This window comes from Acartia tonsa, chromosome 3, assembly GCF_053477335.1.
Source record: "Acartia tonsa isolate MP-2025a chromosome 3, ASM5347733v1, whole genome shotgun sequence".
In the NCBI taxonomy this organism is placed as follows: domain Eukaryota; kingdom Metazoa; phylum Arthropoda; class Copepoda; order Calanoida; family Acartiidae; genus Acartia; species Acartia tonsa.
The window spans coordinates 28,157,154-28,168,834 of record NC_137262.1 but is presented as its reverse complement, the minus strand read 5'-3'; the positions used below and the strand labels follow the sequence as shown (position 1 = coordinate 28,168,834).

The 11,681-nt window shown below is 30.4% G+C and overlaps 1 protein-coding gene across 1 annotated transcript; it reads right to left on the bottom strand.

The window, feature by feature from the left end:
• Positions 1-5,982: 5,982 nt before the first annotated feature.
• LOC145315180 (neo-calmodulin-like) lies at positions 5,983-11,434 on the bottom strand. The gene is made up of 9 exons (XM_080155221.1): positions 11,338-11,434; positions 10,818-10,877; positions 9,437-9,488; positions 9,005-9,030; positions 7,824-7,893; positions 7,356-7,427; positions 7,019-7,052; positions 6,733-6,809; positions 5,983-6,144 (listed from the first exon to the last, which is right to left on the bottom strand). Exons 1-9 carry the CDS (start codon positions 11,415-11,417, stop codon positions 6,064-6,066), a joined length of 552 nt encoding a protein of 183 aa, XP_080011347.1. The 5' UTR covers positions 11,418-11,434; the 3' UTR covers positions 5,983-6,063.
• Between the last annotated feature and the right edge of the window lie 247 nt (positions 11,435-11,681).

Genomic DNA, 11,681 nt, shown 5'->3' with positions numbered 1-11,681 from the left:
ATGGTCCGTCACATTTCTTCAACAAAATTCTATATCTCACTTATGAATATTTCTTTCCAGAATTTTTTCACTTAATTTAAGAGGATTTTTTTCTGTAAAAATTTTTACTTTATTTTTAAAAACTGTCTTTTAAAGTATAAAAAATACTTTTTTTTAATTTGAAAGTGTTAGCTTTTCATGAAGTTTAGGGCGAAAAAATTGCTTCATCTAAAATCCTCCCAGAGGGCAAGCATTGGTTTGGCACCCGACCTGCGGAGCTCAAATCTCCGATGAAAGAAAATCCAGGAAAATCTCCGTTTCCACACACACATACACGCAGACATACATACATTGCAAGATTGAGGGGGTAAGAAAAGCACTGGTACTGGATTTATATCAGAGTAATGGAAACAGAATATAAGTGGATATTACAACGGGGAAAAATTCCTAACCTGGAACTCATTTATTGGTCAGTTAATTCATCCAGTAGGATGTGAGGGGATGGGCTAAAGGGGGTGGATGGGAGGTGCCGTTATTTTGTCTCGCTGCGATTTTACTTTATTTGAGATCATGAAAATCTGGTGTAACATCCAGGTAATAATATATCCATTGATATGAGAGTATTGAAATAAGAGACAAAAAGGGGAAGGCTTTAAAATGGAGATATGGCAAATCTGTGTAAAGATTCATATAAACGCTGAATTATCCAAAGTGAGGCCTATACTTAGATAAAGTGTTTTCAGAGCAAGGGGTTAACTTATTAGAAGCAGAGCTACTCTACAGCTCCTATTTTCAGCTTTAAAAAGAAGCGTATGTAATTGGATTCAATACTATTATTTTAATATCAAAAAGGATTATTACGACTTATATTAGCAAGAAGACTTTTTGCCTTAAGCAAAACAAAAGGAATTATTTAAATCAGAGTGGATAAGAAGAAACTAACTCTTTATTAGATAGTAGTCTAAACAATCCCTGGATCAATGTGAAACTTCCATAAAATAAAGAACTGAATCCGTTTAGTCTTTAGCGAAATCTTAATGGACTGTAGGAATAAACCTTACTATTTTGTTTGATTAGATATGATGACAATCTATCTATTTGACAAAATTTTACATAACTAAGGCCACAGGTGATTAGTAGACCTGGTAGTGCGAATGGGGCGTTTGTCCAATAATATGGTATGGAGACCGCTCTTCTATGAGTACTACTAAAAACCTACTTTTACTGCAATACACATAGACATTCTCATCGTCGGTTCGTCTATTTAGAATGCTTATCCCTCTATTCCCACAAGTATAATACGAATTTGGTTGAGCTGGTGGAAGCTCAACAAAAGACCCACGCGAAGTATTATATTGCTTTAATCTAAGAATAAATGGTTGGTTTTGATATTCGATCGGAATTATATAAGTGTATTAAGTATTAAGGAAGGAAGATGTTTTTATAAAGTGTATTTATATTACAAGTGAATAAGTTAAGTATGAAAATATTTACAGGATAAGTGTTAAAATCATAAGTAGTGTAGGACAGAAAAGTGCCCTAAGTCCCAAGCAGTGAATTGTGCTAAGTGTTAGAATTCTAACATAAGGCCTAAGCTCAATTCATGCTAAGTACTAAGGGTCCTAAATTTAAACTACAATGCATGCCAAACAACTAAGTCATTACCTTTTTAAAGCCAGAAGAGAACTTGATGGTAGGAGAGTCAATAAATAACTAACTTATTTTAAGAGGTACATGCTATAACATCAGCTTAGAACAAGGATCTTAGTGTTTGTCTGTGCAATAAAGTGTCTGTATGTTAATTTGTGACGTAAATCAGACATGGTTGTAGGCATACATACTTGTACTGATTGGTTACATGGTTACTTTAACAATAAACATAATGTCTTTAATAAACATATAATATTAACGAATCACATATAAATTACCATGAATAGGCTAGCAGTACCCATATATGGTGTTATATTGGTAAAGGTAGGCCTATGAATGCATAAAAGGATACAAATAATGCCTTGGGCCTAGCTAAAGTAATTGTGTCTCGTGCCTGACTGCTACTTGATAATTACAGGGGCACATCAATCAAATATTTAGATTCTACTCTATATAGTGTTAACTTTATATCAGACATAGATAGATAGTCTGGATGCGAAGCATTTCTGTAAAAGTCTTATATGTACGTTCAAAGAATTTGAAAATTGAGGATCGCATCTCCAGACCAGCTTCGCTTCATATAAATTTATACATATAAAACTTTTGATCTACTTTTAAAGTCATATTTTTTGCTAATAAAATGATAAAAATAACTATTATATTTAATGTTTAGTCACCCCTAGTTTATTTAATACTAAACTAAAAATTAATTTATTTAATGAAATGCAACTATAAAACCATTATATTATTATTAAATATGTTATTAATCATTAGCAAAAACATTAGTACTTGCAGTTATTACAATTATTTACTCATTATTATTATAGAAAATTTTATAAATCACATTGGTCTAAATTTAATTAATATTTGTTTGTTTGACTTTCAATGAGTGTTTGACTAGTAAGGCTAATCGTAGGTAGCTTTTAGTGCAGAATAAAAACAGACGTCATATTTACAATACAAATGACTAAGGATAGGCCAGCATACATTTTAATTGACCAATGTCAAAATGTATACTGGCCTATCATTGGTCATTTGTATAATAAAACGTCATTTTTTACTTGGACCTATAAGCTGCTTTGGCTAATCGGTAAATCAAGAAATTTTGTGGTAAAATGAATCTACCACCCAATGACAATAAACTAAATTTCCCCTATTGTTAACTGTAAAACCCCAATTAAAATTTATTAATTGCTTATCCCTATGGTAGTAATATCCCTATTGATATAATTTTTGTACTACTTCAACTCATAGTGAACTATAGCAATAGTGAAACAGCTATTAATAATTCTAATTAGAGAAATAAGGCATACATATTTAATTCAAAGGAGCGCTGCTACTCTGTACCTAGAGTTTTTTTTAATTGCCATAACGTCATGTTATTGCTTATGATTGACTATAAAATGTGAGTTTTGACTTTTTCTATAAATGTTAAAATTCTTTAATTTAAACTTTTAAGGGTAAAAAAGACAAACTATTGAAAATACCTGTCAAAACTATTGTTTTACTGTTTCGACAAGCAACTAGGTCCCTAGAGGCCTCATAGGGTACTTGAGATAAGGTGTTTCTAAGTAAACCCTCCACTTTCAATTTCAGTTTAAAAAGAAAAAAATCCCTGTGGTTATTTCTCTCGGGATGGTGTAAGAGCACCCTCCCCATAATTAGTTTCAACCTCCCTGAATCTTTAGAAAGCTCTACTGTATATGAGAGCCAAATCGGTCCATCGGTTAGCAAAGTATTGAGCTACTCACATATAGACACAAATTTTGTTACTTTTGTTTCTTTTAAATAACGGCAAACTGCTGTTTTTTTCATCATAAATGCCGACGTCAGACGGATATTGATACTTTGTTTATGGACATTATAGTCCTTGCTATTTTTATATCAGAGGGGGGATAGGGAGGGAGAGTGTACACAATTATTAGCTTTCCTTATTATTATGATATTTAAATGTGTACCATAAATAAAGAAATAATATTAAACAATAAGAACTATCTATAATTAGGGTCAGGCGTTACTGACCGTTTGCCTTTCTGATTAAATCTTTTTTGTCAAATATTATTACGAAATTGTTTAAGATTTTTTCTATAAGCAAACAACTTTATAATTGGACTTTAATAAAAGGACTTTTTAGGCGCTAAAATGTTGCTCATATAATTTATAGTTTATTTTGTTTTATTTGTTAATTTGTAGTTATTTTTAACTGCAAAGGAAGCATAATAGGGTGACAGGGAAAACCATCTTCAATAGTAAAAAGAAAAAAATCAATCAATTTGATCAATTTAACCATTCTAAGGTTTTTTTTTAATGTAAAAAACCAAGCCAAAACCTCAAAAACTAATACAAGCTTTTTATTTTAAGTGGGGTACAAAATCTCAATACGAGGTTACTTACAGTTTTTTGGGGGTAAAATGCCGAATTCTTTTACCTACTATTAAATTTTTTCTCTGGGGGTAAAATTCGCATGAGGGGAATTACTACCCCCCTCCCCCCACTAAAGAAAAATTTAATACTTGGGATAATAAGCAAAAGTGGAGCAAATATACAGACAAAAAAATCATATATAAAGAAGATTCACTACTGCAAAGTACCGCATATCTTTATCAATAGAACAAGAGAGATATAATCTGCATAAACAGATGATTAATCACTCATGGACATAACATAATATATCAATACTATTAATAATCTTATATTTAGGTAAATTAAAGATTTTGAGAACATTTTTTTAATGTAAAATACTATTTTTAAACAAAGCTTTTTCTATATAAAAATCTTAAGTTTTATAAATTTTCGATAAATGCCCCATAAAGAAAATTGTTATTTTTATTAATTTTATATGATTTTCGTTTACCTACTTCTTAGGATTGTTTGGCTTCGTGTTTATGGATGTTGTCATCCTTGTTTTATGAATGTTAAAGGCATTGTATGAATGTTATAGACCCTGAACAAAAGATTTGGGTCATGAAAAGAAAACGAAATTGCGGGTTTCATCGTATTTTCACAGTAGCTTTTGTAAGGTTATTTTAGGTTAGGTTAGGTTAAATAAATGTTAATGATTGCCCCGCAGGGCGAGAGTCCCCCGCAGTGGCTAGAAATAGGTGAAAAGCTACTGTGAAAATACGACGAAATCCACAACTTTTTCTTTCCATGATCCAAAGATTTTTTCAAAAGCTAAAAAGATAAAAGTTCCTATTTTTTCTGATAAAATTTTAAAACTTTCTCTCCATTTTCATCAAATCCATTGTATAAAGATTGTATAAAAGTTTATAATCAATCATAGATGAATAATAGATAGATAAATAGATGGTTGCATAGAACAAATAAATAATAGATACTGGCGCATTTTCATTAATCTTAACTATCTGTATTCATGTTTTGTGTGTTTTATGCAGGGATCTAAAGGGACAAGACAATGGACGATAAGTTGATGATGATACCAAAAAATTGTCCCTTCTGTGGATTAAAATTGTGATTAAAACGTTTGGACACTCAACTTGATGATCCACCTAATTAAAATTTAAATTTATGTCCTCTCCCTCTGTGGTTTTTATGATTATATGTATGATAAAAGTAAAAGAATAGAGGGGCCAAGACATATGTAACTTTCCCTACAAGGCAAGACCCCTTTTCTGATTTTGTATTGGATCTTTGAAAATCAGCTTATGGCAGAAAAAGTAAAACTTCAAGTTTCTGGAATCATAACTATGAAAAACCCAATTGATCATAGATAATTTGCAACCACTTTTACTCTAAAATAACCTTAACAATGAAAATTACACATAAATGCTTAATTAAAAAAGTATAATGAAATTATTTTTTGCCTCTTGCACAAGGGTCCTTAATAGATGGGGGGATGTAGTTATCTGGAATATACATCTATGATTATATATTTATTTGTGTATGCATGTATTTGTAAACAATCCTATCATGATAATTTGATAAATGTAAGTTGCAAAGATTTTTTTCTGCGCAGCTCCTCTATATTCAAAACCTTACCGTTTGTTCTTAAGTTTATCCCTCAAATTATGAACAGTACTCTATTTATCGTCCATTCTAAACGCAAGGGGGTAAATGTAATTTTATTGACTGCTGTATAAAATAGATAGCTAAAAAATTATTAAAATTCCCTGTGTCATTGATCATCCAGTATATAATTTACGTGGTTTCTGGGTTTGTTGATCATCCTTTAAAATACATTAATACTTTTGATATACAGGTTTCGTGATTTCATTGATTCATCGCCTAATTTCTTTCTCTTTTTTTGTGACAACCAAACATCCATATTTTTCTTATGCTTCGCTACTTATGGGTATCATCCTTGTCATAGTAAATCTGATTAAACAAAACAAAAACATTTGAAGAAAAATTTATTATTAGAATCATGAGCAAAAAGTGAATAAAAAATGAAAAATAAAAATATGCATATAATAATTACAATAGAATAGGATTAGCACCAAGCATACATCTGAACTCTGAGAAACTTATCTTCCCATCTCCATTACGATCAACAACCTACATAGATAGATAGATAGATAGATAGATAGATAGATAGATAGATAGATAGATAGATAGATAGATAGATAGATAGATAGATAGATAGATAGATAGATAGATAGATAGATAGATAGATAGATAGATAGATAGATAGATAGATAGATAGATAGATAGATAGATAGATAGATAGATAGATAGATAGATAGATAGATAGATAGATAGATAGATAGATAGATAGATAGATAGATAGATAGATAGATAGATAGATAGATAGATAGATAGATAGATAGATAGATAGATAGATAGATAGATAGATAGATAGATAGATAGATAGATAGATAGATAGATAGATAGATAGATAGATAGATAGATAGATAGATAGATAGATAGATAGATAGATAGATAGATAGATAGATAGATAGATAGATAGATAGATAGATAGATAGATAGATAGATAGATAGATAGATAGATAGATAGATAGATAGATAGATAGATAGATAGATAGATAGATAGATAGATAGATAGATAGATAGATAGATAGATAGATAGATAGATAGATAGATAGATAGATAGATAGATAGATAGAAAGATAGATAGATAGATACCTGAATCATTTGTTTAGCCTCCTCAGGTGAACAAATATGACACAGGACAAATTTCATTTCTTCCATTGTAACACAACCTAGGAAAACAAAAATAACAACATTCATAAGTAGTGAAGCACAAAAAGTCATGTAATGGACAAACGAAAAAAGTGATTAATGGAGCAGATGTTCAGTTATCATAACATAGAAAAGAAAGAGAGAGGATTGAAAAGAAAATTTTTAAACCTTTAAAATGTAAGGTTTATGTCGTTTGAATCATGAACGTGGACAGTATCTTAATTTGTACCTTGGTCATCTTTGCTGAATACACGAAACGTCTCCTAAAAAAACAGTTTACATCTACCTTTTATTATCTGGACTAACAAAAGATTTATCTTCATTTGATTTATTCGTCTATACTAGTGAGAAGAAGAAAAAAAAACAATTTACAACTTTAACAATTATCGTCCTTAGTATCATAAATCCTTTTAAAGAAAGTAAAAGTAATGATTTTGGTCTGAGAAACAACCGAGAATTGGTTATCCTTTTAGTTTCCTGGAAGATTTAGGCTATTTTTTTTCTGAATCCTTTGGAGGAAATCCACAAGTACATATTACAAGTACACTAATTAAGTTTATTAGTACCTTAAAATCTTGTTCGTCTTCTCTTTCCTTTAGTTTCTTTTTTACAAGATCTATAAATTCATCAAATTCTATCTAAATAAATTATAAATCATTTAGAAAAAATCTAATGTAAGAAAACCACGAATTAATAATATACATGGAAAAACTTTTTTTAGCGATAAATAGATATACATATTCAGATGCTTTATTGCAATTTGTATTAATAGAAGATATGCCCCTAGAGGCCTCTTAAGGGAAGGGAGGGGGGTTGACAATCCACTTTACATTTTAGTTTTAAAAAGGAACCATACCCTGCATAGTAATGAACCTTCCCTGGAGACCTTTACTGTAAAGAGAACCATATCGGTTCAGCAGTTAGCGAGACCTTTCTTTACGAACACACCGACAGAAATACATCCTGTTACTTTTATATAAGTATAGATAAAAAATTACAAGGCTGCCACTCTATAATTCACTTATTCTGGATACCTGACCAGAGTTATTCGTGTCGGTTTCGTTGATCATATCTTGTATCTCTCCTTCTGTTGGATTGTGACCTCTGTAATTGTATAATTATTGTGTCAAATAAATTTCAAAACTGGACATACAGGGAAGATAAAAAAACCTTGAAGGGGTGAAAAAAAGGGAAAAATAGTTCTTTCCGATATATACACGGTGATTCAGAAAAAAAAACTGCGTTTTCCGTTTTTCTGACTTAACCGGAAGGAATTCAGAAAAAAATAATTAAATGTCCTTGTTCTCTATAAAAAAGTACATCAAATTTGTAAAAGGTTCTTTTAATATCTCTAAAAATGCGGCCTCTATGATAGGTACATAGTTTTAAAAAAATGCTTTATGTGAAAAATGTTCTGCAAGAAAAATTAAGATAACTCTTCTTTTTTTGTATAAAAAAATCTTAAAATTTCAATTTTAATTTAGAAAAATGTCTAAGGAAAGTACCTTAATGAGTTTTAAAGGTGAAATGCTTTTTAGCTATCCAAAAACGCATTTTTAATAAACTGCAATTTGTCATTTTTCACATTTCTTGATTGTGATGCATTCCTAGTAAAAGAATATTTTATAATAACGTAGCTTATAGTACAAAGGAAAAAAACCTTTTTATTTGACAAAAAAATCTCTAAAGACAAAAAAACCATTTAATTACAAATTATAGATAAATTATATTTATGAGCTTATATCTTAATCTGTCAATTAGATTAAAGGATTATAGAAATAATTGAGGGGTGGGGATTAGCAAACATGAGCAATTTTTAAGGTTATGTTTATTAAGTATACAAACAGAAAAATTGAATATTTGTTTTCAATGAAGGAATTTTTTTTGTGAAATTGGTAGAATATTTTATTTACCGTGTTTAGATGTTATTTTCAAGTAAATAAATTTTAAAAAACAACCTTAAAGCACAAAAGCATCATACGCAACTTTTGAAATATCTATGCTTTAAAATGCGCTATTATTTTCAGAGATATTTAAAAAGACCATTTCTAAGTTTTATGTATTTTTTTACAGAGAACAAGAATATATAATTATTGTTTCTGTATTCCTTCTGGTTGTATCAGAAAATCGGAAAACTCAGTTAATTTATTCTGAATCACCCTGTATATATTTTTTTGTGGTGGGGGTTGGGGTTATACTTGTACAAAATACTTACGCTCTTCTGAAGGCATTTGCTAGCTCCTAAAATAAAAAAAATATATTTATATCATGAATATCAATATTTACTTCATGATAAATTATATTTTTATTGGTGTTCAGCACTGTTTTAAATTATTAAATGAGTCACTTTAAAAAGAATAATAAAAGATCGCATAGGGCAATAGTTGTTTAACGTATCGTATTATAAACAGCTTTCCGCAGATTTAAAAATATACAATTATAAGATTGAAATCAGTTTGTCAGCCCCGAGATGCTGAAAGCACGGGCTAACAAAACTTGTTCTAAACCTATGATTGTACATTTCATTTTCGTAGAAAACCGAATATAATACTTACGATACTATGCATATTTTTTTAGTGTGGCTGAAAGCCGGTTCTAATCCAGCGGATAATAATCAGATTTAACGCAATACTGGAAAGATACTTACAACTGTGGAAATGGCTCCATCTTTATCTTCATCAAAGTCATCAAACGCCTGCCTAATGGTAACGTGTATGAAAATTTATTATACAGGGATAAGCAAATAAAAAACTTAGATGTAAAAAAGTAAAGGTATCTAAACTCGAAGGGGATAAGACATTGGCCGATAAATTGATGTACTTCTCCAATGATGATATACAAAATTACCCTTTCTGTAGATTACAACTAGTGATTGAATCGTTTGGACACTCAACTTAATGAATCTATAAATCAAATGATAAATTCACTGAGTGAAAAAGTCTTTGATACTTCTTAGTTATTTTTTATTGAAATATATTTCGGTGGACATTGCACCCTCTTCGGTCTAAATGACATAAATCATATTAATTTAATTTACATATTAAAAGATAGGTAAAAGTAAAGAAATTTGTAGAACTATAAAGGCAGAAATTGTTGCTAAAAAAAGAAGAAAATAATATGATCAACCTTGAGTTTAGTTGGATGTTAAAAGTAAACTGAAAGGGATTTTTTAGCAGGAGGCAATAATCAGCAATCAATAAATGTTTCCAAAACTGTTCAGACAACGAATAAGAAAACTTAATCATAAAAATTTGGGGACAAGTGTAATAAATAGTGCATGATTATATCGGAACCATCAGAATATGACTTTCATTAAAATAAATATGATTATTATCATTACCAAATGTTCCAAGCAAATGTGTTTAATCATTTGGAAATTAAACATGAAATCACGAAACCTTTTAATGATTATTGGTATATTTTGTTTAAAACGGTAGTTTCCCTCAAAGTGCCCAGCTCAAAAAAAAAATAATAAGTAAGGGGGAGTTTTTCATCTGGTTTTACTTTGGTTAGATTATGTTGGATACAGGTTTGTCCTATAGCATAAAGGCACTAAAAGGTTAGGGAGGCATAGACGTCCAAGGGGGGGGAAGGGTAAAGTGGGGATTACCCCCCCAAAAAAATTTTGTTCATTTTACCCCTCCCCCCCATTTAAAATTTACCCCTACCCTGGGGGTGCCGTAGGTAAATACCCCCCCAAAAAATAAAAATATCTAACAAAAAAAATTTCAGATTTCAGGGTGGGTAATTACCCCCCCCCCCCCCCAGCAAATTTTACCCCCGGGGTAAAAATTTTGGGGGTGGTAAAAAAAATTTTGGGCGACATTTCACCCCCCCCCCCCCCCCCCTCAAAAAAAAAAGCTTGGACGCCCCTGGAGGGAGGGTTCATTGATTGCTAGGCACTTTTAGGGAAAGTACCATTTAAGAATATATATTGGTTATGGTAATCTGCACAAAAGGCCTAAACCACCTGATACCAGACGGACGGAATTACGGCCATGGTTATGCTGTTTATTTAAATTTCTTACTTATAAAGTTCTATTTCTTGTTCTGACAATATTGTACTTGATTCACCACTTAAACTCATTCTATATTAGATAATAAATACATGTTAAGATTGGTTCAAATTAATTCTTAATTTTTCAGAAAAGGATACTCTAGAAAAAAGTTTCTAGAATAGTTTCTAGAAAAAATATGATATTGTTAATTCTTTCACTTATATGTTTTAAAAATGCGTATGATCTTTTGGAATAGGTTAAAATGCTAATTTCACTTATTTAAGTTCAATGTATTTCGTGTAAGATTTAAGTTATTTATCGTATCGTTCTATTTTATAGACAGCTTTCCGCGGATATCACAATAAAAATAATAACACCAGTTTTGTTACCCCCCAAGGAACCGAAGGCCCAGGCTAACAAAACTGTTATTAATTTTATGATTTTTATATTAATATTTGTGGCAAATTGTCTGCAATACATGCTTTAAAATTATATTATGACTGAGAACCGCTTTTAATCGTTTCTAAGCCACACTGGAAATATTTTTTACCTTGCTTTCATGAATTCTAGCTCATCATCAGAGTTGAGAAGTTTAGAGGAGCTCAGATTTGTATAACTGTCGTCACTCATTTTTTATCTGAACAAAGAAGGAACTATTTAATAAGCAACGTAAATGAAAAATCCATAAATACGCCGCAGCTCAAAAATCAGAAGATAGGACAAACCAACAATAACACTTTTAGAGTGTCAGAACTTATGAAAACATTATTGTATACAGAATTTTTGCAAAATTGCTGATACAGGGCATTTTAAATTTCAATAACTTGTTTTATAGGAAGCTTCACTTAGGTTATGTTATACTATTTATGCTATTTTTAAGCCCCTAGATGTAAT